The following is a 27,932-nucleotide window of genomic DNA, read 5'->3' on the forward strand; positions in this document are numbered from 1 at the left end:
TTGTACATTTTCTCTGATTTGCAGACCAAGTTTGTGGAGAAGAACAATGATGCTCTGCACATGTCCCTGGAGTGCCTGGTGAGTGAGTCTAAAGACCGGTTCATCCGGGATCTCTTTGAGAACTCTAACAACGCCAAGGACTCTAAACAGAAGGCAGGCAAACTCAGCTTCATCAGCGTCGGCAACAAATTCAAGGTGAGGACGAATGTTATGACCACGCTTTATTCTGACCACGCTTTATTCTGACCACGCTTTATTCTGACCACGCTTTATTCTGACCACGCTTTATTCTGACCACGCTTTATTCTGACCACGCTTTATTCTGACCACGCTTTATTCTTACGCTGCTTATCATGGTAGGCATCCCAAATGGCACCTTATTCACTATATAGTGCACTACTTTTGACCAGGGCCCATAGGGCTCTGGTCAAAAGAAATGCACCATATAGGGAGTAGGTTGCCATTTGGGATGCACCCACCATTGCCTATGTTCATGTATGTTAATCCTGTGTTTTTATAGGCAAAACAGTAGCATCAAGGCAACATGTTTACTTTATGGTCATAACAGTCATGTTCTTTCTTACTCTATGCTAAGTGATATTGATCCTGTGAGAAGTGTTATTATATTAATAATTATGAAGTGAAATCCGAGGGAAGTATTTTGTCATGTTAATAGGCATTTCTTGTTAGCTGTCACGGAACTGCACTGCACCTAGACAGTGGAGAGAAGCAGAAAGGTTAAGAGCACAAAGAGCGTAACAAAAAGTTATTGCAATTTTAGAGGGCTTGAACAGGATTCTCGGTTGCATAATGTGTTTTGAAGGTGTTGTCTGATTTGAATCTACCCTTCGTTTAGTTTCCACAGAGTTCGTGTTCTCTCTCTCCTGTTACCTGTGGTGTTCTTCCTAATGCCTCTCCCTCCCACTGTTCCACCTCCCTTTCTGCTCTGTTCTTCATTCCTCCTCCTCCTGTATCTCCATCCTTTGCCTATCCCCCCCATCATAGCTGTGATTTAAAGTTGTGTAGTGAGAGGGAGAAATACAGACAGGAAAAGCAGAAACATAGGGGGGGTAAAAATCAATCGTGATGACTCGTAGAAACAGCCAGGGAAATAAGGTAACTCGTCTTGTGCTGTTGTGTGTGACGAATCCCACAATGCATCAGTGAATAATGCAGTGAACGCCCTGCTGTTCTCCAGCTAACCGCTTCCAGCCACCCCCTGTCCCCTCCCTCCCCAGTCTAGTCTCTGTGCTGCCTCCCTCCACAATTTGTCCCCTGCAACACAACATGAATACTTTGGGTTTGAATCTGAATTCAGCCCACGGCAAACACTTGCTAATGATATCTGGATGTTGGCAGCTTTCAATTCCAATTAATCGAAAAGTTATTCATATCAGTATCGCCGGTGTAGTGTCAATTTTGCTACTGCGAGATCCATAGCTTGTAGGATCAGATCAGTCTTTACTGACAGGATCAATGACCATCGATCCAATTACGATGCCTCATTGAAATTCTGACAAGTACAAGACTTGTGCATTCCAGTTGGCAGTTGCTCCCAATATGACTGCCTGCCAAGCAGCTACTGTAAATATTATGTAGCTACTGTAAATATTATGCTGCTACTGTAAATAAGGCAGCTACTTTAGAAATAGTGATATAGATCAGAAGTCTTTGAGCTTGACTAAGGCCTGATCACTGATGCAGTGTAGTACCTGTCTGCTCTGAGTTACAAGGTGAGATAGAAAGCGTTAGCAGCTGACTATATGGGTGGGTGGGTGTGTCAATGTCCCACTGGTGGTCCCTAGAGCAATCAGTCTGTTAAACACAGCTCTTTGCAGACTAGGGTTGCAAAATTCCCAGGTTTTCCAGAAATATACTGGTTGGATAATTCCTGAAACCCAGGAATTCATTTGAACTGGGATCTCTGAGAAACCTGGACGAGTTGGGAAAATTACAGGGGATTTGCAACAAGAGCTCTAGAACAGTGACCGAGAGGGGCCAGCAAGCGGTTGTCTGTCTCTGTCTGCCATCCCACAATGCGTTCCTCCGTCTGTGTCTGTTCCTGTGGTCCTACCGGGGTTGTATTTAGACCCTCTTGTTTTAGTTTCAATGCGCTTCAACAATACAATGCGTGGTTTCACGGCTGTACTGTTGCTTAAGTAGCTGTTGATTCTGAGCTGGAGGCAGAGAGCGAGCGAGCACGCTTAGTAAGCATGTGTTCATATCGTCTTAGACTAGACAGGTCTGTCGGTGTCACTAAACAAAGGTTCTCTTTTTCTTTTACCTCGACAGACCCAGCTGAACATTCTACTGGAGAAGCTTCGCAGCACGGTTAGTATTTACTACAGTGCTCAACGATTTACTGCTTCACCCCACTCACAGGGCATCTAACTTGAGCTGAGATCAGGTCTCCTATAATAGAACTTTATCGATCTCCCAGGGAAATGTTTTCTTTTGTAAGTCGATGTCCAACCAATCTGGGTCACCAAAGAAGTGCGCTGTGGCCATCTTCAGTGTGGCTGCTGTCAGGGCTTTTAACAGCTTGAAATTGCATATAGAAACACTTCAATTGAATAGGGTCTTTATGATTCTCTCTTTCTCACCCCCCCCACCCCCCCCAGGGCTCCAGTTTCATCCGCTGTATCAAGCCCAATCTGAAGATGGTTAGCCACCAGTTTGAAGGGGCCCAGATCCTCTCCCAGCTGCAGTGCTCAGGTCGGTGTATATATATATATATATATATTAGTGCTAAAGAGAAGGACTAATCAACTTGGCACCCTAATCCTTATGGGCCCTGGTCAAAAGTAGTGCACTATAAAGAGAATAGGGTGCCATTTAACACACACTCTACATTGGTGTTGGATGACGATGAGTTTCCCTACCGTACTGTAAAGCGTTAATTATTCATTTGTTTATATTTAACTTGCGTACAACTACACTGGGAGACATGACTACAGATGTGGATTTTTGAATCTGCCCGAAAGCAATCAAATGCAAAATGACCGGTGTGATTTCACATGCTTTTATTGAAAACTCCGTTTTCTTTTCTCTCCAGAAATTGGCACACAATTACAGTTGACGAGCTACTGTATAGCATCTACGTTTCTGCTTGTTCGTCACAAGTTCCTACCAGTGACCTGAACTTGACAGGGCCCAGTTCCACAGCAATCCTCTTCGTCCTAGACCTAGATGGTTTTATGTGGGGGGGCCCTGCTGGGGACAACAGCCAAGAGCTGTTCTACTTTAGTGTTTTCTGAACTTTCCTCTTTCTTGGCCCTGTAAACTAAAGGCTGCTAGGCAAATGAAATGTCCCATTCTCCTGGTAAATTTGCATATTGCATTTGACATGCTTTTCTTCTGTGTCCTTGGAGATGCCAGATTATATATTTTTTTGTAATCTTTACAAACTCATTAGTGATCCCACAGATAAAGGGAGAGACTCTGCGCCAGTTCTCTGAGTTTAAGTACAAATGGTAGCGCATTAACTATATTGAGTGGGTGATGGACTGAGCGGAGTCAGCAAACGTTAGTTTGATACATTGGAAGAATGAAATCGGAGAAATGTGTGAAGTTTACCTCTGATTGAACGGGAGAAGATTGAAGCTTTAACTATGGTTTTACAATACATTTAAATGGCGTGTCACGCCTCAACTTCTGATGCAACATTTGATTCTTTAAGGTTATTTGATGCATAATTCGAAGAAGAAAGAAATCCCTCTTCGACAATAAAGCTGCCATTAGTTACAAGTGCCAAGATGTTGTGTTATCTCTTTGGCCTGGAGTGACCCCTATGTATGTCTGTGTAGGAATGGTGTCTGTGCTAGATCTCATGCAGGGAGGCTTCCCCTCTAGAGCGCCATTCCATGAGCTCTACAACATGTACAAGCAGTACATGCCTGCCAAGCTGACTCGCCTGGACCCAAGACTCTTCTGCAAGGTCAGTGCCTCATGACACACACACACACACACACACACACACACACACACACACACACTGGCCCTGCTCTGGGCTCCTCTACAAACACAGTTTGGACATGTTGATATGACATGTATTGACGTCTTGTATTTGCGCTGCAGGCTTTATTCAAAGCCCTGGGTCTGAACGAGAACGACTACAAGTTTGGGCTGACCAGAGTGTTCTTCAGACCTGGGAAGGTGAGAACTCCACGATCTGTCTCTGTGCTGTTGTCATTGCGCTGGTTCTCATCATTACGATGTTCCTCTGACTGAATCCACTTCAAAGGAATCCGCATTAGTCATTTGACTGTGAGGGGAAAGGGATTTTGATAAGCCATCTAACACTGTGGGTATTCATTTCTGCACCAGATGAATTGGTCAGTGATGGTAAATGTGCGGTTTGGCATTTCACATTGAAGCTCTGTAGTTTGGTGCTTATGAGTAAATCAATATGTTATCCTCTATTGACCCTGACCAGACAGGAACTGCTGTTATGGCTTTGAATTAATATATCCACCCGCTATTGTCATCTCCACTGAGCAGGGAACATCCGCATACTGATGGCTGTTTTAGAGGGGAAAGTGCCTTTGACTGCTCTGTTCTCTCTCCCCACCCGTGTCTGCCTCCTCTCTCTCTCCCCACCCGTGTCTGCCTCCTCTCTCTCTCCCCACCCGTGTCTGCCTCCTCTCTCTCTCCCCACCCGTGTCTGCCTCCTCTCTCTCTCCCCACCCGTGTCTGCCTCCTCTCTCTCTCTCCCCACCCGTGTCTGCCTCCTCTCTCTCTCTCCCCACCCGTGTCTGCCTCCTCTCTCTCTCCCCCCACCCGTGTCTGCCTCCTCTCTCTCTCCCCCTACCCGTGTCTGCCTCCTCTCTCTCTCTCCCCACCCGTGTCTGCCTCCTCTCTCTCTCTCCCCACCCGTGTCTGCCTCCTCTCTCTCTCTCCCCACCCGTGTCTGCCTCCTCTCTCTCTCTCCCCACCCGTGTCTGCCTCCTCTCTCTCTCTCTCTCCCCACCCGTGTCTGCCTCCTCTCTCTCTCTCTCTCTCTCCCCACCCGTGTCTGCCTCCTCTCTCTCTCTCTCTCTCCCCACCCGTGTCTGCCTCCTCTCTCTCTCTCTCTCTCTCCCCACCCGTGTCTGCCTCCTCTCTCTCTCTCTCTCTCTCCCCACCCGTGTCTGCCTCCTCTCTCTCTCTCTCTCTCTCTCTCTCCCCACCCGTGTCTGCCTCCTCTCTCTCTCTCTCTCTCCCCACCCGTGTCTGCCTCCTTCCTCTTTCCTCCATCCGTCCTCACCTCAGTTTAAGGAGTTTGATCAGATCATGAAGTCTGACCCTGACCACCTGGCAGAGCTGGTCAAGAAGGTCAACCAGTGGCTCATCTGCAGCCGCTGGAAGAAGGTCCAGTGGTGTTCCCTCTCTGTCATCAAATGTGAGTAACATCCTGCTACCTACCACATCACCATTATACACCAGGGCTTGTATTCTCAAAGTGTCTGAGTAAGAGTGCTGATCTAGGGACAGTTTTCACAATTAAGTCATAATGAATAAAATTATATGGACAGGGGGGACCTGATCATAGATCAGCTCGCCTATGCTGATATGCTTTGTGAACACGTGTTTTAGGAGACAAATGGTTTAAAGTGATTTGCACCAGTTGCTCCGACCCAATTCTGACCATAAAACGCCAACTGGCTCTGGCCATCTGTTTTGTGTGGCGATGTCCTCTGATATAATCAGACCGCCTCATAAAACTCTCAAATCAGTCACTTTAAACCTCTTCATACTGGACCAAGATATTGCTTTTTCCTCCATTACTCTAACGTGCTGTGGGGACGTGTTGGCAGACCGTTCACCTCAGTCCTTCAGATATGATCTATTACCTGCCCAGACAGTATACACTGGGTGTACAGAACATGAAGAACCCCTGCTCTTTCTGTGACATGGACTGACGAGGTGAATTCAATCAGTGTAGATGAAGGGGAGGAGACTGGTTAGAAGGATTTTTACGCCTTGAGACATGGATTGTGTACGTGTGTCATTCAGAGGGTGAATGGGCAAGACAAAATATTGAAGTGCCTTAGAACTGGGAGGTGGGTGCCAGGCGCACTGATTTGAATGTGTCAAGAACTACACCGCTGCTGGCTTTTTCAAGCTCAACAGTTTTCCCGTGTGTGTCAAGAATGGTCCACCAACATCCAACTTGACCAAACTCTGGGAGTCATTGGAGTCAACATGGCCCAACATCCCCGTGGAAAGCTTTCGACACCTTGTAGAGTCCATGCCCTGACGAATTGAGTCTTCTGAGTGCAAAAGGTGGATGGTACTCAATATTACACTCCTTGTTTGTGTCCCAAATGGCACCCTATCCCCTAGGTAGTGCATAGGGCTCTGGTCAAAAGTAGTGCACTAATAAGGGAATAGGGTGCCATTTGGAACATGCACTCAGTCGCACATAGTCTTTGACCCATTGGGTTTACCTCTCACTGAGGCAACATTTCCATATCGTCTGCTCTTTCTGTGTGAATTACCACTGGAGTGTACTGTGCAGCGTGTCCCCTATATTCATTTAGCAGCGGCGCGCCACATGTCTGGGCTCTCGTTGTCATTCTCTTTCTCTCCTCTCTTTCTCACGCTCCATGTCTCCCACAGTGAGGAATAAGATGATGTACCGCGCCAGTGCCTGCATCAAGATGCAGAAGACGGTGCGCATGTGGCTGTGCAGGAGGAAGCACAAGCCCCGGTGGGTATCATCTAATACCCCTCTCTTCCTCATTATACTGCACTTTCACAGCTCAGGGGTGCCAGGCTGCTTAGCACATGATGCATGCATCTCCACGGAGACGTCTTATCTGTACCAGCTGGTGCCACAGGACTGTCTTATTACCTTTTGTAAAGCTCCAGGAGATCTGTACTGATTACCACAGAGCCCGGTTGCATGAAACACCTTCAGTTACTTCTCCCTTCCCTTTAATTGTCCTTAACTTTAAATCAGTTGCACCAAACGTTTTAAGGTGAAGTCCCCCCCCCTTAAATTAAGTGGAAGTTAATTGTACCCGTGAGGTCCCTTAACGGCTTCATTCAGTATGGATATCAATGTACACCGAATTTGTGGAGGGGAATGTTGCTTTCATCTCTTCTGGTTCCCAAAGGAAAACATCAACCAGCTAGCTACTTAGCTAAACAATGGAAGGTGCACAATCCAAACCCTAAAGGTGTTTTATACAACCGGGCCCAAAGCTTCTAGGCCAGTGTGATGGGTTACTATGCGTTTTTTGTAATTATTTGAAAACCAACTGTCTTCGACTAACTGTGTGTGTGTGTGTATGGTACAGGATCGATGGGCTGGTGAAGGTTCGTAACCTGAAGAACAGGATGGATAAGTTCAACAAGGTTATCGCCGGCCTGAAGGAGGGGAAGCAGGAGATGAGCAAGCAGATCCAAGAGCTGGATGCCTCCATCAATGCAACCATGGTCAAAATCAAGGTCTGTGAGATGATACCCCCCCCTAGCCTTGTAACCTCTGAGTTCTATGAAACCTCTCCTTTCTGCTTTTTAAGTCAAACTTCTACATAACCCTTTTCTCCTCTTGTCTATGAATCCAAAAACAAAAGTCTATTTCGTCAAGTTAGTTGAAACTCTATTTCCAAATAAATTATTTATCCACGTTTCGACGTTGAAAACCTCTATACAACTCCTTCTTTCTCCTCTTGTCAGTTCTCTAAGAAAACAAAAGTCTGTTTTAAGTGTGCTAAAGGGAGATCAGACACCAGACATGTTTGTTCACCTTTGTTTCATCATTCCTTCTTTGAATGTCAAACTTCTATCCATATGCTCCAAAAATAGTATTTTGTCAAGATATTTCATAATTCATTATTTCTCTACATTGAACATTGTGTTTTCTGAATGTCATTACGCCAGTATGTGCATCGAATCCGCTCAACGTCAAAGACTTGTCCCAAACAGCACCCTGTTCCCTATAGTGTGCGCTACTTTTGACCGGCCCTGGTCGAAAGTAGTCCACTATACAGGAAATAGGATGCTGTTTGGGATGCAGGCATAGTGCTTCTATAACACATTCATCCCAGTGTGGAATATTTAACACATGGTGGATAGTTGGAGGGAAGCTCTACCTGTTAATAATAGGCTTCAGCCAGCCAGATGGTGTGCAATTATGGCAGGCTCAGTGTACAGACTATGAATTTTTGGGGAACCTCAAGACTTTTAAATGAGGGCAGCTTTGACTGCTGTAAATCACTCCCCTGTTGTTCATTTTGTGAGTAGCATGATACAGGGTTTGTTATTTATTCACAGGATCTGATGTTTTTTTTGGGCAGCTATACTGTATTTGAATCAGGCCTTCTCTCTCTACCCATTGGCATCGTGGCTTTTTTTTTAAGATGGGAGGTATATTTCATCAGAGCCAAGGCTGGATTTAATAGGATGCCTCAGTCCATGGGCTATGATCTGAATTTTGAGAAGAAATGCATCTTGTCTGAGCTGTGTATATGAACTTTTCATTTTTAAGGTTCTGTTAATGATCAAATTGTATTAGTCAACATGCTCCGAATACAACCGGTGTAGACCTTAGTTAAGTGCTTACTTACGAGCCCCTAGCCAACAATGCTGTACAAATCAAATCTTCGAAAGCCAAGTTGACAAACAGATCACCGACCATTTCGAATCCCACCGTACCTTCTCCACTATGCAATCTGGTTTCTGAGCACCTCAGCCACGCTCGAGGTCCTAAACGATATCATAACCGCCATCGATAAAAGACAGTACTGTGCAGCATTCTTCATCGACCTGGCCAAGGCTTTCGACTCAATCACCGCATTCTTATCGGCAGACTCAATAGTCTTGGCTTCTAAATGACTCCCTCGCCTGGTTCACCAACTACTTCTCAGAGTTCAGTGTGTCACATTGGAGGGCCTGTTGTCTGGACCTCTGGCAGTCTCTATGGGGGTGCCACAGGGTTCAATACTCTGGCCAACTCTTTTCGCTGTATATACTGTGAGGGGGGGGGGAAGTATTTGATCCCCTGCTGATTTTGTACGTTTGCCCACTGACAAAGGAATGATCAGTCTAATTTTAATGGTAGGTTTATTTGAACAGTGCGAGACAGACTAATAACAAAAAAATCTAGAAAAGTCATGTCAAATGTTATAAATTGATTAGCATTTTAATGAGGGAAATATGTTTTGCAGAGGGGTCAAATACTTGACTTAGTACTTGGTGGCAAAACCCTTGTTGGCAATCAGAGGTCAGATGTTTCTTATAGTTGGCCACCAGGTTTGCACACATCTCAGGAGGGATTTTGTCCCACTCCTCTTTGCAGATCTTCTCCAAGTCATTAAGGTTTCGAGGCTGACGTTTGGCAACTCGAAACTTCAGCTCCCTCCACAGATTTTTTATGGGATTAAGATCTGACTCGCTAGGCTACTCCAGGACCTTAATGTGCTTCTTCTTGAGCCACACCTTTGTTGCCTTGGCCGTGTGTTTTGGGTCATTGTCATGCTGGAATACTCATCCACGACCCATTTTCAACGCCCTGGCTGAGGGAAGGAGGTTCTCACCCAAGATTTGACGGTACATGTCCCTGTCCATCGTCCCTTTGATGTGGTGAAGTGGTCCTGTCCCCTTAGCAGAAAAACACCCCCAAAGCATAATGTTTCCACCTCCATGTTTGACGGTGGGGATGGTGTTCTTGTGGTTATAGGCAGCATTCCTCCTCCTCCAAAGACGTTGAGTTGATGCCAAAGAGCTCCATTTTGGTCTCATCTGACCACAACGCTTTCACCCAGTTGTCCTCTGAATCAGTCAATGTTCATTGGCAAACTTCAGACAGGCATGTATATGTGCTTTCTTGAGCAGGGGGACCTCGCGGGCGCTGCAGGATTTCAGTCCTTCACGGCGTAGTGTGTTACCAATTGTTTTCTTGGTGACTATGGTCCCAGCTGCCTTGAGATCATTGACAAGATCCTCCCGTGTAGTTCTGGGCTGATTCCTCACCGTTCTCATGAACATTGCAACTCCACGAGGTGAGATCTTGCATGGAGCCCCAGGCCGAGGGAGATTGACAGTTCTTTTGTTTCTTCCATTTGCGAATAATCGCACCAACTGTTGTCACCTTCTCAACAAGATGCTTGGCGATGGTCTTGTAGACCATTCCAGCCTTGTGTAGGTCTACAATTTTGTCCCTGACATCCTTGGAGAGCTCTTTGGTCTTGGCCATGGTGGAGAGTTTGGAATCTGATTGATTGCTTCTGTGGACAGGTCTTTTAAACAGGTAACAAGCTGAGATTAGGAGCACTCCCTTTAAGAGTGTGCTCTTTATCTCAGCTCATTACCTGTATAAAAGACACATTTTTGACACACGTTTTTCAGGATTTTTTTGTTCCGTCTCTCACTGTTCAAATAAACCTACCATTTAAAAATTATCGACCGATCAGCAGGGGATCAAATACTTTTTTCCCTCACTGTATATCAATGATGTTGCCCTTTCTGCCAGTGATTCACTGATCCACCTGTAGGCAGACGACACCATTCTGTATACATCTGGCCCTTTGGACACTGTGCTAACAAACCTCCAAACAAGCTTCAATGCAATACAACACTCCTTCCGTGGGCTCCAACTGCTTTTTAAATGCTAGTAAAACTAAGTGCATGCTCTTCAACCGATTGCTGCCCGCACACTCTGACTTAGAATATGTGGACAACTACAAATACCTAGGTGTCTGGTTAGACTGTAAACTCCTCTTCCAGACTCACATTAAGCATCTCCAATCCAAAATTAAATTGAGAATCGGCTTCCTATTTCGCAACAAAGCCTCCTTCACTCAAGCTTCCAAAAATACCCTCGTAAAACTGACTATCCTACCGATCCTTGACTTCGGTGATGTCATTTACGAAATAGCCTCCAACACTCTACTCAGACTGCATCCAATTTGCTATCACAGTGCCATCTGTTTCGTCACCAAAGCCCCATACACTACCCACCAATGCGACCGGTATGCTCTCGTTGGCTGGTCCTTGCTACATATTTGTCGCCAAACCCACTGGCTCCAGGTCATCTAGAAGTCTTTGCTTGGTAAAGCCCCGCCTTATCTCAACTCACCAGTCACCATAGCAACATCCACCCGTAGAACGCGCTCAAGCAGGTATATTTCACTGGTCATCCCCAAAGCCAACACTTCCTTTGGTTGCATTTCCTTCCAGTTCTCTGCTTCCAATGACTGGAACAAATTGCAAACATCACTGATGCTGGAGACTTATATCTCCCCATCTAACTTTAAGCGTCAGCTGTCAGAGCAGCTTACTGATCACTGTACCTGTACACAGCCCATCTATAAATAGTACACCCAACTACCTCATCCCCATATTTGTACTTATCCTCTTGCTCTTTTGCACCTCAGTATCTCTACTTGCACATCTCACTCCAGTGTTAATGCTAAATTGTAATTATTTCGCCTCTGGCCTATTTATTGCCTCACCTCCCTACTCTTCTACATTTGCAAACACTGCACATAGATTTTTCTATTGTGTTATTGACTGTACGTTTGTTTAACTGTTGTTTTTGTCGCACTGCTTTGCTTTATCTTGGCCAGGTTGCAGTTGTAAATGAGAACTTGTTCTCAACTGGCCTCCCTGGTTAAATAAATAAAAAAGAATAAGAAATAAAAGTAACAAGTAGTTAAACAGCAACAGTAAAATGACAATAGCAAGACTATATACAGGGGGTAACTGGTACAGAGTCAATGTGCAGGGGCACCAGTTAGTTGAGGTAATTGAGGTAATATGTACATGTAGGTAGAGTTATTAAAGTGACTGCATAGATGATAACAGAGTAGCAGCGGTGTAAAAGAGGGCGGTGGCAATGCAAATAGTCTGGTTATCCATTTGATTAGGTGTTCAGGAGTCTTATGGCTTGGGGGTAGAAGCTGTTTAGAAGCCTCTTGGACCTAGACTTGGCGCTCCGGTACCGCTTGCCGTGCGGTAGCATAGAGAACAGTATGACTAGGGTGGCTGGAGTCTTTGACGATTTTTAGGGCCTTCCTCTGACACTGCCTGGTATAGAGGTCTTGGATGGCAGGAAGCTTTGCCCCAGTGACGTACTGGGCCATATGCACTACCCTCTAGTGCCTTGCGGTCAGAGGCCGAGCAGTTGCCATACCAGGCATTGATGCTCTCTTTTGTGCAACTAAAGAACCTTTTGAGGATCTGAGGACCCATGCCAAAACTTTTCAGTCTCCTGAAGAGGAATAGGTTTTGTCGTACCCTCATCACAACTGTCTTTGTGTGCTTGGACCATGTTAGTTTGTTTGTGGACACCAAGGAACTTGAAGCTCTCAACCTGCTCCACTACAGCCCCTTCGATGAGAATGGGGGCATGCTCGGTTCTCTTTTTCCTGTAGTCCACAATCTCCTTTGTCTTGATCACATTGAGGGAGAGGCAACACACTGCCAGGTCTCTGACCTCCTCCCTATAGGCTGTCTCTTTGTTGTCAGTGATCAGGCTGGTCTGTTTCATCAGCAAACTTAATGATGGTGTTGGAGTGATAAGTGAACAGGGAGTACAGGAGGGGACTGAGCATGCACCCCTGAGGGGCCCCTGTGTTGAGGATCAGCGTGGCGGATGTTGTTACCTACCCATACCACATGGGGGCGGACAGTCAGGTAAGTCCAGGATCCAGTTGCAGGGGACGGTGTTTAGTCACAGGATCCTTAGCTTATTGATGAGCTTTGAGGGCACTGGTGTTGAACGCAGAGCTGTAGTCAATGAATAGTATTCTCACATAGCTGTTCCTTTTGTCCAGGTGGGAGTGCAATTGAGATTGCATCTGTGGATCTGTTAGGGCGGTATGCAAATTTGAGTGGGTCTAGGGTTTCTGGGATAATAGTGTTGACGTGAGCCATGACCAGCCTTTCAAAGCACTTCATGGATACAGACGAGTGCTACGGGTCGGTAGTAATTTAGGCAGATTACATTAGTGTTCTCGGGCACAGGGACCATGTTGGTCTGCTTGAAACATGTTGGTATTACAGACCATGTCAGGGACAGGTTGAAAGAGTCAGTGAAGACACTTGCCAGTTGGTCAGCACATGCTCGCAGTACATATAATCCGTCTGGTCCTGCGGCCTTGTGAATGTTGACCTGTTTTAAAGATCTTACCCCCATCTGCTGCGGAGAGCGTGATCAGTCTTCTGGAACAGCTGGTGCTCTCATGTATGTTTCAGTGTTAATTGCCTCAAAGCGAGCATACAAGTAGTTTAGCTCGTCTGGAAGGCTCGTGTCACTGGGTAGCTCTCGGCTGTGCTTCCCTTTGTAGTTTAATGCAAGCCCTGCCACATCCGACGAACGTCAGAGCTGGCATAGTACGATTCGATCTTAGTCCTGGCTAGAGTCCCACTACATGAAAGCGGGAAGCTCTAGCCTTTAGCTCAGTGCAAATGTTGCCTGTAATCCATGGCTTCTGGTTGGGGTACGAACGTACGGCCACTGTGGGGACGACGTCATCGATGCACTTATTGATGACGCAAATGACTGATGTGGTCTACTCAATGCCAACGGAGGAATCACAGAACATATTCCAATCTGTGCTTGCAAAACAGTCCTGTAGTTTAGCATCTGCTTCATCTGACCACTTTTCTGTATTTATCAAGTCACTGGTGCTTCCTGCTTTCATTTTTGCTTGTAAGCAGGAATCAGGAGGAGAAGAATAATGGTCAGATTTGCCAAATGGAGGGCGAGGGAGAGCTTTGTATGCGTCTCTTTGTGTGGAGTAAAGGTTGTCTAGAATTTTTTTTTTTTGCATGCTGTTAGAAATGATGTAAAACAAATTTAATTTTGCCTGCATTAAATTCCCCGGCCACCAGGAGCACCATCTCTGGGTGTGCGTTTTCCTGTTTGCAGCTCATTGAGTGCGGTCTTAGTGCCAGCCTCTATGTAGACCGCTATGAAAAATACAGAAACTCTAGGTCGATAGTGTGGTCTACAGCTCATCATGGGATACTCTACCTCAGGTGAGCAAAATCTCGAGGCTTCCTTAGATATCGTGCACCAGCTATTATTTACAAAAATACATAGTCCGCCGCCCCTTGACTTACGAGACGCCGGTGTTTTATCCTGCCGAGACAGCGTATAACCAGTATGTTGATTATGTCGTCGTTCAGCCACAACTCCGTGAAGCATAAGATACTACAGTTTTGAATGTCCCGTTGGTAGTTAAATTTTCTGGGTAGGTCATCGATTTTATTTTCCAAAGTTTGCACCTTTGCTAGAAGAATGGAAGGCAGGGGTTTATTCAATCGCCTGCGAATTCTCATAAGGCAGCATGCCCTCCGGCCCCTTTTTCTCTGCCTTCTATATATGCAAATGATGGGGATCTGGGCCTGTTCCCGGGAAAGCAGTATGTCATTCACGTTGGGCTCGACAAAGGGAAAAAAGGATTCTGCCAGATCGTGTTGAGTAATCGCAGTTGATGTCCAGAAGTTACTTTCGGTCATAAGAGACGGTAGCAGCAACATTATGTAAAAAAATAAATAAGTTGCAAACAAAAAAACACAATTGGGTAGGAACACGTAAAATGTCAGCCTTCTCCGTCGTTATGTTTACAATTGATAATACAAAAAAAAGTGTTAAACAATTCATTCCTTTGCGTCCAACTGATTTGTTAGCCTTTTAAAAGTTACACTTTTTATTGTAGAGTAGTGGGCCTTTTTAAGGTGAAGCTAACATCAAATGCTGTTAAGTGTGACTTCAGAGTCTGATCGTAGACAAAGCATAATTCAACGGATGTTTGGGTTATGAAAACCGAGTAAGGAGACGCTCTGTATCCGTGTCCTCGGGCGGTAGTGAAACACATCAAACACAGGCCCACAGCTGCGGAGCAGAATAGGGCCTGATAAAAGGTTACTTTGACGGCAGATGTGTATGAATATTCATCAGCAGCAGTGTGTTTCTGTAATACGTTTGCCTCTAATTCAAACCTACACCACTGTCTGTGGAAGCTCTGTAAATGCCAGCAGTCACAAATGTAGGGCTCTGATTGGGATGATATGTTAGTGCTCAGGGACGGAGATGGCACCCAACAGAAATATGAACTTGAATACCCTCCCGTGCCATCAAGTCCAATTAGTTGAGGCGTGAGTCTTGATGGTCTGGGAAGGTGTTCCAGTATCGTATTTCTGTTTGCTGCAAGGAGGCACTTGCTGAATCCCAAACCAGTCCCTTCCTCTCGGCCCTCCATTTGCGGAAGTGTCCCAAAGCTGAGGTAGTGAAAATTAAGTGTGTAGGGGCTAATTAGACCCTTCAATCGCCAATTCGACCAAGCCAGCAAAGCTGAAGTACTATTCCAACACGCGCCAAGATTTTGCACAATTTCATACAAAATAATGGAGAGGAGTAGCTTTATTTGCATTGTGTGTTTGTTTTCGAGGTTAAAATGAAATCTCTCACCTTACCTGTACAGATGTCCTACTCCCCCTTCAATGTAGAGATTGGGTGGATACTGCACCTCATGTTTGTTCTTACTTGGTCTTTACTGAATTCAATCCAATTTTGGCTGATGCCTTTTTCACGGGACTCTACTCTCTCCTCAGACTACAGTCATGACCCGCATGGACATCGACCACGAGTACCAGGCCCTGGTGACCCGGTCAGAGCAACTGCTGACCGCCATGCAGAACAAGAAGAAGCAGGAGGAGGAGAAGGAGCGACTGAAGAAGATCCAGGAAGAGATGGAGAGAGAGAAGAATAGGAGGGAGGAGGAGGAGCAGCGCCGCAAGCAGGAAGAAGACGACAGGCGCCTGTGAGTGGAGGGGGATGGAGGGATGAAAAGAGAGCAGAGGTTGTCAGATACATTAGTCATGCTTAGGGTCCTCCCCTCTTCATTGGTGTATAAAACCATTGAGCAGAACTAATGGCCTATTGTATCTGTCACTAGATCCTAATTTAAGGCATTAGAGACGACTACCAAAACTTTATGGACCTCCGACGACTCTGCCAACTTTATATGCCTGGTAACTGAAGGGCACCGTCATGGATATGGTCTAATAATTAGGCCTACCTACTGCGGAGGCACTTTGAGCATGACCATGTCAGAGGACCTTGATAAAGTCATAGATGTCGTAATGCAATTATCAGGGCTCTTCCAGTGGTCACTTACTGTAGGTTGGATTTTTTTAATCCAATGATTATTTATTGGTTGAATCCAATTGAATTGATTCATCTGTTTCACCTCCCTTAATTCTGTAGCAGTGTCCTACCAGGATGGATAAGGTATTGATCTACAGACTGTATGAGCTTGACTAGTACTGAGGAGCTGCTGTATGTTACAGTATTGATTATGAAGTTCAACCTTTGACTCTGTGACACCAGTCCCTAATAGCCTTTCTTATTCTCCCTCTTCCTCAGGAAAGCAGAGATGGAGCTGAAGAGAAAACATGAGGAAGAGGAGCGGAAGAAGAGAGAAGAAGAGGAGAGGAAGCTTCAGGTTAGTGGCAGTGTTCTTCCATGGTTGGTTTCTCCTTGTCAATGTCTTTCGCTGAGTGTCGTACATGCTTTACTTAATGTTCTCTGGCAGATGAACTCCCCCAAACTTCTGTGCTGCTCTTCTCCCCATCTTCCAACTCTCTTGAGCTTTCTCTCGAGCTCTTTCACTCTTTCTCTCTCGCTCTTTCTCTCTCGCTCTTTCTCTCTCGCTCTTTCTCTCTCGCTCTTTCTCTCTCGCTCTCTTTCTCTCGCTCTCTTTCTCTCGAGCTCTTTCTCTCGAGCTCTTTCTCTCTTTCACTCTTTCTCTCTTTCACTCTTTCTCTCTTTCACTCTTTCTCTTTCTCTCTCGCTCTTTCTCTCTCGCTCTCTCGCTCTCTCTCTCTCGCTCTCTCTCTCTCTCTCTCTCTCTCGCGCTCTCTCTCTTGCGCTCTCTCTCGTGCTCTCTCTCTCTCGAACGCGCTCTCTTCTCTCTCTCTCGAACTCACTCACTGACTAGCTCTCTACACCCACTCACTCCAGTTCCGTGGAGATGGTTAGACTTCTGATGTTTATATACTGTCCATCTGGCTCCCCATGTTGTCCATCTGAAGAGGGATAGCACGAAAGCGCCCCAGAGATCTGACCCTGGATAATCTACAGGCTTTTTAGCTTTTATTGCTGAAAACTGCACTCTTAAATCAGTGTCTGGCCTAGAGCCCACCCTGAGCCAGGGACAGGGTTGGTGCTTACTCAAACAGCCTTTTTAACCTTTAGATACCCCATCAACATCACATTTGGCTTCCGTGTACACACTGGTATGAATATGCATGATTTACACTGCAGATGTTTGCGTTTTGGGAGGAAATAACTACATGAAACAGGGCTGTGACGGTCACGAAATTTCGTCAGCTGGTGATTGTCAAGCAAATAACTGTCGGTCTCACGGTAATTGACCATTTAATTAACATAAACACATTTTTATCATATCATGGCTTATATGCCACTGATGCAGACCTTTGGAACGTCTACATTTTCAGTTGAATAAATCCATGTAATATAGCCTCTACTTTCACAATAAATCCATTATTTATTTTAGACAGGTCTAAAGAAGCATGATAGGAAGAGTCTATTTCAGAAGAACAGAATAGCATACTCTGAGTTGTCCTTATGTTAGGTCCTGATCTGGCAATGCCAAAATGGCTGTGGGCTACACTAGTTAATTTATCAGACAAGATTTGCTTAGAACAAAGCTGAATTTAAAAAATGATATTTTCCAAACCAAAGCAAAACATATAGGCTACATGAACTGTGAGGCTATAGCTGTGTTCGAATACTCATACTAACCGTAGTACTTGTGATGTGAATTGAGTATATAGTATGCTTATTGGTCATACTATGGATATAGTTAGTATGTAGCAGTTCCCCGTTGTCGTACTAAATTGGCCAAAATATGAAGTATACACACAGAGGACACTGTGTCCATACTTTAGGGCCCATAATGCAATTCAGGGCCCCTTCGTTTCGAGATTTGAAAAACATAGCGGAAAATGTGTAGTCGAGATACAGGCGCGGATACAAATTCATTGCTTTAACTAATTATGACGAATTTAAGAAATGTTGAACGTAAAAGTACTAACTTTTCAAGTAAGTTATCTTACGCGTTATATTGGCTGACAATTTGTTAGCAACACTGTCCTTACGAACGACGTAGGTACACACTGCTGTAATGATACTGTTGTTAGCTAGATACCTAACGTTAGTTGGCTACTATACTTATACATCAAACTTCCCAGTATATTAACTATAGGACATCTAGCTACCCAACGTTTATTGACTTGATTATTCCCATTCTTAGCTGAATGGTATAGTCGTGGTGCGTTCTCAATGGACATTCGGGTGCTTTCGTTAATTCGCTCTGGCTATCTACTCCGATTTCAGAGCACTCTTGTCTGAGTGTACCAGACAGTGCAAAATAATGAATTTACGAGCGCACAACACCGGTTGAATATGGCCGGTGTCAGTAAACGTCTAGTAAATAAAGCGTAATTAAATTGTTGCCAGCATCACAGTTGGTCACCGACGCTCTGGATAACATAAACTGTCTAACCAACTCTGCTAGGGCGAGTAAAATGGTCATTGGTCTCATTTGTGTCTGGGAGTAGCAAGCTAGCCAACGTTAGCTTGGGTGCTTGACTGCTGTTTTAAGTTCAGAACGCTCAAATAAACCCAAGCGTCCAGTGTGCGCTCCGAGCGCGAAACGCTCCAAATTTACAAACTGACAATTTGACAAACGCTCTGAATTTACGAGCGCACTCTGGCACTCCAGATTGAATTTAAGAACACACCCAAAGTCGTATAATGTAATTTGTTATGCTAGTAAGATGTTGCATAGCAACAGCATCAACTTCAGGTTGACAGGCTAACAGTTAAACCGAAAACATACGGTTCGTTTACAGAACACTAAAAATAAACTAATAGTATATACTCATTAAGTACGTAGTATACAGTATGTTAATATGGGTATTCGAACACAGTTTGATTTAGAAAAAGTAATTTCTTGCCTTATGCTGGACATCATTCACAAGTGATAGGCTAATATTGTCACCCATCCGACTATTCTTGATTTACTCTGGTCTTTACATATACTAAATAATATGTGACATTTTGAGGATTTAGAAAGGTGCGTGCTAATGGTCCAATCTCGAAGCAGGGGCAACGGAAAAAATGCATGTCATCTATGCACTTACAATAAATTGAGGACACTTTTCCCGTGATTCATTTTCATGCCAGCCAGGTAGGCTATACTCCTGTTGTAAAGATAAGCAATGTACTTAATATTAGGAAAGTTGAAATAAATATAGTAGGCCTAGCCGATAGAAAGCTGATGGGGTCCTCTTTTTATTTAATAGAGGCCTTCACTCTGTTTTCCCGTACAAATGCATAGCCTATAGAAATGCTGCGCAACACGAGCTCATGAAGTTTGATTAGATTTTCGATTACATTTGCATTGATGTCAGAGTGATTAGGGACAATAGAGTGCTGACTACCAGGCAGGTAGCAAGTTTGGTAGACTACTAATGACCAGCAGCAGCATTAGAGCTTGGAGAAGTCTAATTACCGGAACTAAATGGTCACGTGGAATTTGACTACCTTCATGACTCCGCGGTTGTCTTCCTGAATGGCATTTCTCTCAACCCAGGTGTTTCTTTCAGTGGTGTAAAGTACTTTAAAGTACTACTTAAGTAGTTTTTGGGGTATCTATACTTAACTAAATTTGACTACTTTTACTTCATTACATTCCTAAAGAAAACATTGTACTTTTAACTCCATAACATTTTACCTCCATAACATTTTACCTGACACCCAAAAGTTACATTTTGAATGCTGAGCAGGACAGGAAAAGGGTCAAATTCACACACTTATCAAGACAACACGTGGTCATCTCTTCTGCCTCTGATCTGAACTAACTAAACGCAAATGCTTCTTTTGTAAATGATGTTGGAGTGTGCCCCTGGCTATCCATATATTTTAAAAACAAGAAAATGGTGCTGCCTACTTTGCTTAATATAAGACATTTTAAGTGAATTTTTACTTCTGATACTTAAGTGTATTTTAGCAATTACATTTACTTTTGATACTTAAGTACATTTATAACCAAATACTTTTACTCAAGTAGTATCTTACTGGGTAACTTTTACTTGAGTAACTTTCTATTAAGGTATCTATACTTTTACTCCAGAATGACAATTGGGTACTTTCTCCACCACTGGTTTCTTTGAACACAAGTTCTCCATTGATCTTATTGCCAAAAAAATGTGGTGATATTTTCAACCCTGCCCCTTGTATTTTTTCCCAGTAGAAAACTTGACCAAAAGATAAATGTGCTTGGCTTGGTACTGTGGACTCCATTCCCTAGTTGCACGCCTGAAGGCTGCTTATCTCCTGACCCTGGATGGTGGCCAGCTCCTATAGACTACAGCTAACAGTCCCTCAGGGATCGACAGGCAGAGGAAAGGCTCATTAGTGGATGTGCAACGAGTCTAATCAGGCCCTGCCACACATATAGACACCTCCTTTACATCTCTGTGCTTAAGTCCCTGACAGACTGTATAGAGACTGCGGCGGGGGGAGCAGATGTAGACTGGGAGGACGAAACGGGGAGGGCGCGAGGGCAATTTGAAGGTGCCAAAGGGAGTATCACCCAATCTTGTGAACCTGCAGTCATCCTGAGCCTGCAGCGATGAGCTGCTATTTTGAGAGCGCTGTAAAACGTCATGCCCATGTTTATATGCGTCAACTTCATACAAGGCGTCTTTGGTGCCCTTCATGAGTCTGGCTTGGGCAAGGAGTGACTTATGAAAATGTGCTCATAAGGACATGGTGCAGGCAGGACCATCCATCATATTACTGGGTCCATCAGAAAACCACATGCCACCTTCAGCGTAACAGAGGAAATGAGGCTGTCTTCTGACTCGCCTCACTCCCACAGGGCTCATTCTACGCTGCCTTGGGTGTGTTATTGGATGCTGTACTTTGTGTATTTGTGCATTACAACATCCTGGGGGGTGTGTGTGTGTGTGTGTAAGCACGTATATTAAAGTAAACTGTCTCTGCAGGCGGAGATGGATGTTCAGCTGGAGGCTGAGCGAGAGGAAGAGGCGGTGCGCCAGAACATCTTGGAGCAGGAGAGACGCGACAGGGAGCTGGCCATGAGGATCGCCCAGAGCGAGGCTGAACTCATCCCAGAGGAGAGCCAGAACGACGCAGGCCTGCGCAGGTAACAGCTCACTAACACCGCTAACACACCTCTATAGACCATCTGTTACCCTCTGAGCGAGGGTCCCCAGAGATGGGTCTTGATGAGGACTTTGGACCTGGGGAGAGACTCTGACCGTCTGTAGGCCTGCCTAACCAATCTCTTCTCTTCTCTTCTCCCAGTAACGGCACCTCAGGTGTTCCATCATCCCCAGAGAGCGCTACGTAAGACACCAAGATTTAAACCCCTTAACCCCCCCCCCGTCCAACCTTAACCTGACCAGTGAAACATAACTACCCTGCATGCTGTAGCAATCTGCCAGCTAAACCAACCTTACCTCTTACATGCAAACACAGCCATTGATTGATGCTAGGCTAAGTATGATCTTTAAACCAACTCATAGTTCAGTAAGTGCTGACTTTTGATTCCGAATCACCTTTATTCACCAAGTACATTTACGTGTACCAGGAATTTGACCTCCAAATTTGATTCCCAGACATGACTGAGCTCACTCTATCAATCAATTCCATTTATTTTCAAATTATTGCCAGAGGAATGATCTGTCCTTTTAGCCAATCAAAGAAAGAGGAAAAGGAAGCACCTTTTCTTCCAGTTCCCCATTGTATTGTGTACGGTTGTAATGCTCATCATTCTCTTGTTGCAGTGGAGCTGGTGGATCTCAAAAGCTCAAGGGCATGTCCATGTAGGTTCCTTTTAAACATCACCTTTGCTGTGTAAATACACCTTCAGCACACTTGCACTTCTTCTTTTAAATTCAGACGAGGTGCACGTAGAATATCACACGTTATGTTTTCTATTAATGAACTATAAGGATCTGCACTTCTTTTTGCATGCTTTTTGATCTCTTTTTTTTGGCCTTGAGGCTGAAAAGAATGCATTGTGGGAAAAGCAACGGCTAGGCTGACTGCACTGACCGTTATCTTGATATTACTAATCTATTCCACTGTGTGCTGTAGCAGCATCTGCCAACTAGACCTCTGCTCCCCACAGCATTCCCACAAGCCCCTGAACTGCACCAAGTCACTAACCTACGTGTTGATGGATGTGTCACGTTGTGAATCAAAGACATGCTGATGTGCACTCTGAAAGGGTGTTTTGAAGGGTCATAATGGATTTGCCATGTGGTTACTCTCTTTTTACATGCCACTGTTCCTGTCAGTTTAAAAGATTTCTTTGGAAATACGCTCTCTCTCATCCGGTAATAAGAAATTGCTTGGAAACACAGTAATACATGTTATAGGCAGAGCATAGCTAGTAGAATGTACACGTTCTCTGTTTTACGTCACCTGAGAGTGTGCAAACCGGGAAGAGAAGCGCTAGTCTTTTTTAATTATTTTTTTTTATCCTTAAAACAACAGGAGTGACAACATCCAGAGTGGTGAGTTTAATCAGTGGCCCTGTAGATCAAATCTAAGTTTGTTGGTGGCGTCCACAGATTTGCAAGTGAAGCTAAGCATTTCTGTTTATAGCTGCAACAGTTCACATGCTGAGCTCTTGGCTGTTCACACGGCCTCATGCGGAAAGGATCTCACACACACACACACACACACACACACACAGATTTACATTTGAGTCATTTAGACAGTTATCCAGAGCGACGTACGGGAGCAATTAGGGTTAAGTGCTTTGCTCAAGGGCACATAGACCGTTTTTTTTCTTTTTTACCTAGTCGGCTCAGGGTTTCAAACCAGCGACTTTCCGGTTACTGGCTCAACGCTCTTAACCGCGTGGCTACTGTCCGCCTGATCAGCCTCTGTATGTCACGCCACAATGTGAGACCTGCTTAGATGATACAGTGACCAGTAAACCAGCAGTGTTCCAGGGAGGGAGGGAGAGTGCATTATATTCCTGGCTGCACCTGCACACACACCTTTTCTCTCTTTACACGCCTTCTTTCTCTCTCCTGTCTTACAACTGCAATCAATGTGACAGTTGGCTGGTATTGAAAGTGGTTCTAACTCTTATTATGCTGGGCTCATCATGTCCTTTTAGGGAGGAAATGGCCAAGGAAATGTCTGAGCTTCTGTCTAGGTGGGTAGAAATCCTTTCAATTCCATGAATTAAATCTCAGGTAATCGTTACGATCAAATCTCTGGATCAAAACGTGTGATTCTGCGTATCAATACTAATCTTCTTAGTAGAGATGTATCATCATTTAGGCTAATTCTTCATAATTCCACACAATTAACCATTGTTGAGTGTTCCTACACAATGGGGTAGGGCTCCTCACCATGCAAATGGATGGATGATTGGTTTTCAAATCAGCCGGAGTCTTTTTAAAGTTGTTAAATCTCAGACGATCACTTAACTTTAGCTAGCTTTTGCTACTGGTAAGTAAATAATGGTGGCCTTATATGTTTGTTCCAACTATTATAGTTACTCACACATTATATAAGTCAGCTATATCCTGATTCCTGGCCCACTGATATCGCACTGTAGTAGACCTCTTCTTTATTGGGATCCCAATTAGCTGGCGCCATGTGGCCAGCCGTCAGAATGACTGAATGAGAGATGTTTGCTGGAGCCCGTCGACCACAAACCCAGCAGGCACTGTTACGCTGTCTGTTTACTAATTGGTTCAAGCCGCCTCCCACTACGCCTCATTGCGACACATGGCCACAGGAAGTGGGAGCAGAAGGTGCCCCGGCCTGCTGGCCCAAGGTCGACGGGGTTGCGTGCTTCTGGGTACCCGGAATAGCCGCCAACGGTGCGAGGCATGCACCCCTGGTTGGAGAGGCTAAATTAGCCAATAGGATTAGAGCGTGGCCCAGGGCCCGCTCCAGCCTCAGATCCAGAGAGTCTAAAAGGGGCAAATCCCAGCCAGGATGTAATTAGCCCTGTCAGCAGTTAGGAGGAGGAGACCACAGATCAGACTAGCAAGGAACAGCCACACAGCTGGAGAGTAGAAAGACACACAGGGCCAATTTCCCCGACATGGATTAAGCCTAGTCCTTAATCTGTGTCAGGGAAACCGTCCCATACAGTGCTAAATGGCTGTTCAACAGAATAAAGCAGCACTGGAGCAGCTCCATGACCAAATTCAGTGGCCTTGTGGTTAGTGTCCTGCCTGAGGTTGGGAGTTCGATTCCCGGCCGAGTTATACCAAAAACTGTAAACGAGGGACCCAATGTGTGTCTGTTTGGCACTCCGCATTATAGAGAAAAATTAGGGGCGAGGCCCTGTGATAGACTAACATCCTGTCCAGGAGGTGTAGTTGCACATCGAGCTGCCTCACGCTACAGAAACAGGAGATGGGCTCCTGCTCCTATGAGCCGTTCCAGCTCCATACAGTTGGGTTGTGAATAGTCTGTGTTACTGGTGTGGGGTTGTTAAATTTCTCTTGTCTAGTTGCAGTTCACCTGACAAACTTCACATTTCACCCCACATCATCCTGCTCTCAACTCCTCCAATGAAAATCGCAATATGTCATCATGTGATTATGACCTTTGATCTCTCTCGTTATGGATCCTGTCATTCTTGCTCCACTGGTGAAGTTGCCCCTAGACGCTGATCTTGGGTCAGTTTAGAATTTTTCCCACTGATGGTTAAGGATTGGGGGAGGGTATGCCGATCCTACATCTGTACCTAGGGGAAACTTCACCCCGGAGCCTGCTCTGGTTTTGGTTGTAATCCCACTGTCTTGATTGTTTCTGTGCTGCCAGAGGCCCACAGGTTCAGGCCACCAAAGCTGCTGCTGCTGCTGGCACCAAGAAGTACGAGCTCAGCAAGTGGAAGTATGCCGAACTGAGGGACGCCATTAACACATCCTGTGGTAAGAAAGTCAGCCATGTTGAATGTTTGGGTGAAGCTCATTTAGAAACTTGACTCTGACATTTTGACGTTAAGAATCTTGACTGGGACATTTTGCTGAGACAGTGTCGCTCCTAACGAACCTTATGCAATATTGAACTGTCAAACTGTTTTCTGAGCCTGGTTCGCTTCGGTCTACAAGTGAATTGTGATTTTACAGCTTTAACTTGCTCCATGGTTATTTATTAATGCCTACGTTATTATTTGATCACTTCCTTGTACATGAAAGTCAAATTCTTCTGTCATTTGGTAAAACAGTGGGGTACCAGTGGTCAAATGTTGTGCAATATGTAGGGCGGGGATCCTCCATTACATTAATCCTCGGGCCATTTTTTTGTAGTTGAGCAGATTGTTATAAATAATTTGTATACTGCAAATTGACCACAAGAAGCCAAAACGGGTATAGTATTTGACCAAAACATAATAATTTCAAACCTTGATTATTGATTTACACGCTTGAATACTCGGTAACAGATTTCCTAAATTAGAAACACTACGCTGATTTCCTGTGAATTTTAGTCTTATGTCCAACAACGGGGGGGGGGGTTGTTTAAGTCACCCCTGACCCTATTGGGGAACCCTAGAATAGGCTTTCATTTTGGGCGCAGACTCATTCATTCGCTGCTCCCCAAGCCATGTGTCTTATGTGCTACCAAAAACGGGGTATCTGGGGTTGCTTACGCATTTGTATTGAAAGTATTCACTAAGCATGCTGATATTAAGTAGTGTGCCCATTACAGGGAGCAGGGAGACCTTTTTGATAGTGAAATGACTCATTTATCTGGTAGGTAGGGAGCCATCTTTGTGAATTAAACTTTACCAAGGCACTTAGCGGGTCTGCTGATGACAGTTTAAATGCGTTTTAACCCTAGCAGCAATTGTTTTAGAATTTCATGAAGACATAGAAAGACAAACCCATAATGCTGTCTTTTTATTATTTTATGGCTTTTGAATTGTTGTTGAAGTAATGAAAGTCTTTTAGCTGTAGCTATCGTCTCTCTGTTGGTCGTCCTCCATCTCTGTGTGTAGCTCTGTCCTTTGTGGTGCTGGTCGACTTTAGAACCTGCCATGCTCCAATAGCTCTTCCTCTCTCTATCTTTCTCCCTCCCTCTCCACCCACAGATATTGAGTTGCTGGCTGCCTGCCGAGAGGAGTTCCACCGCCGGCTGAAGGTCTATCACGCCTGGAAGTCAAAGAACAAGAAGCGTGGCAACGACACCGGCAACACTGAGCAGAGGGCCCCCAAATCAGTCACCGACTACGGTAAGGGACCCCACAGGCCACCTTGTCCCCAACCCACAGGGTGTTTCAGACAGTGTTATACAGTACAACATCAATGTAGGAGTCTTATTATGGGTCTCTTTCCATGCTGTGATGGTCGTGATTTGGAAGCATACATGTTTTTTTTTATTCTGCTCCCAATATCAGACCTCTAGTCCCCTACTGATATTTTCTACTGCAATACTGATACTGTGGCTGCATCCCAAATGGCGTCCTATTCTCTACATAGTGCACTCCTTTTGACCAGACCCATGTTGGCCGTGGTCTAAAGTAATGCACTATCTAGGGAATATGGTGCCATTTGGGACACATCCTGTTGGTGCCTGCTCTCATCCTCCAGCCTGACCTTTTCTCTTATTGTTCTCCATAGCACCCCATGCTGTCTCACACTGAGCCGCAAATGGGTCCTTTCCATGTACAAAACATGGAGTCGCCATGACAACAAACAGCTATTTTTCCTGTGTCGCAGATTGCAGATCCACTTTGTATGTGCTGTTAGACAACTGCATACCACATACACAGCCCCCATATAATGACATGTATAATTCTAGGATCTGTAGCTATGCCCCCACCTCTCCTCTTCTCACTTAGGGCTCTATTTTCATCTGGCGTTAAGACAGCGCTATTGTCAAACGTGTGCTTGTTTGCAATTTCGACCTGTTAAATCCCGACGCTCTTCTATTTTCAAACCCTAGCGACAGGATTGGTAATTTACCTGTCTTATATGAGCTCGCTTGCGCTAAGGTTGGAGGGGTAGCAATATCTGATGTGCTTTGTGCCCGTGAATCTCCTATTTAGAAACTTTTCCCCCCCATTTTTGTTGAGGATTGTGAGACTTCTTAGAAATGAATCTTGATCACCAAAGTTTTATTCAAAGATCAAGTTTGGCAGCAGCAAAACTGTGAGTAGACATCACTTAAAAAAAAATCTATGTAGGCTATTACATTATTTTAGCCAGCGCCTCTTATTATTTTGGATGTGCATAAAACCCCATCCATGTAGACTAAATACCCATCATGGAACGAGAGAGAAGATAATCCGGTGACATTAGTATCTAGAAACATTTAGTTATTTTTCGTGTTTAATAAAAATTTAAAAAAACCTTTAGGCTACCCTTACCCTACTATAACAAAAGCTGGTTCAACAGCAATACATCTGGTGTCAATCTTGTCCTGGCCATGCATTAGCCAAGTAGCCTATCCATAACGCATGCGGTATTAAGGCATGGAACGCCATGATTGGCTAGTGAGTGACCAAGCCTTCGTCACAACCACAACTTGTTTATTCATCAAAACCCAGCTCTTTCGCGCCACCGCCAGCTATTGCGCTCATAATAACGGCTGTGAAAATAGCAACAAACAACAAAAATATTGCCCGGACCAATAGCGCTACCGCCACTGCTTAGATTTACCATTGCCTTAGGTTTGTTAAAATAAAGCCCGTAGTGTCAGACACAGCACAGTGCCAGCTATGCCTACCTGCTCTCTGACACATTTAATAAGGCAGAGGCTGAGGAGCGCTCTCATATTTTCAGGCTCCAAGCATAATGTAACCTACAATCGAATGGTTTTGCTTGTGAATGGCCTTCCCTGTACTTCCATGCCTATGGTCTCATCCATTTAGGCCATGGCTACAGTAAACGCA

The 27,932-nt window shown here is 44.8% G+C and overlaps 1 protein-coding gene across 7 annotated transcripts in view; it reads left to right on the top strand.

Annotated features, from left to right (window-relative positions):
• myo6a (myosin VIa) overlaps positions 1 to 27,932 on the top strand; it is an 86,900-nt gene that overhangs the window by 54,393 nt on the left and 4,575 nt on the right. For 2 of the 7 annotated variants that reach the window (XM_031800262.1, XM_031800264.1), the window contains exons 18-33: positions 25 to 195; positions 2,293 to 2,331; positions 2,622 to 2,715; positions 3,807 to 3,937; positions 4,078 to 4,155; positions 5,251 to 5,380; positions 6,601 to 6,691; positions 7,284 to 7,434; positions 15,550 to 15,758; positions 16,364 to 16,442; positions 21,037 to 21,197; positions 21,359 to 21,400; positions 21,841 to 21,879; positions 23,190 to 23,228; positions 24,860 to 24,969; positions 26,130 to 26,270. In XM_031800262.1, the coding sequence (XP_031656122.1) occupies positions 25 to 195; positions 2,293 to 2,331; positions 2,622 to 2,715; positions 3,807 to 3,937; positions 4,078 to 4,155; positions 5,251 to 5,380; positions 6,601 to 6,691; positions 7,284 to 7,434; positions 15,550 to 15,758; positions 16,364 to 16,442; positions 21,037 to 21,197; positions 21,359 to 21,400; positions 21,841 to 21,879; positions 23,190 to 23,228; positions 24,860 to 24,969; positions 26,130 to 26,270 (1,705 nt within the window). The remainder of the gene's footprint in view (positions 1 to 24; positions 196 to 2,292; positions 2,332 to 2,621; positions 2,716 to 3,806; positions 3,938 to 4,077; positions 4,156 to 5,250; positions 5,381 to 6,600; positions 6,692 to 7,283; positions 7,435 to 15,549; positions 15,759 to 16,363; positions 16,443 to 21,036; positions 21,198 to 21,358; positions 21,401 to 21,840; positions 21,880 to 23,189; positions 23,229 to 24,859; positions 24,970 to 26,129; positions 26,271 to 27,932) is intronic. The other 5 variants (XM_031800266.1, XM_031800267.1, XM_031800268.1 and 2 more) reach the window with 3 other exon arrangements.

Source organism: Oncorhynchus kisutch, linkage group LG21 (assembly GCF_002021735.2).
Source record: "Oncorhynchus kisutch isolate 150728-3 linkage group LG21, Okis_V2, whole genome shotgun sequence".
Lineage (NCBI taxonomy): Eukaryota > Metazoa > Chordata > Actinopteri > Salmoniformes > Salmonidae > Oncorhynchus > Oncorhynchus kisutch.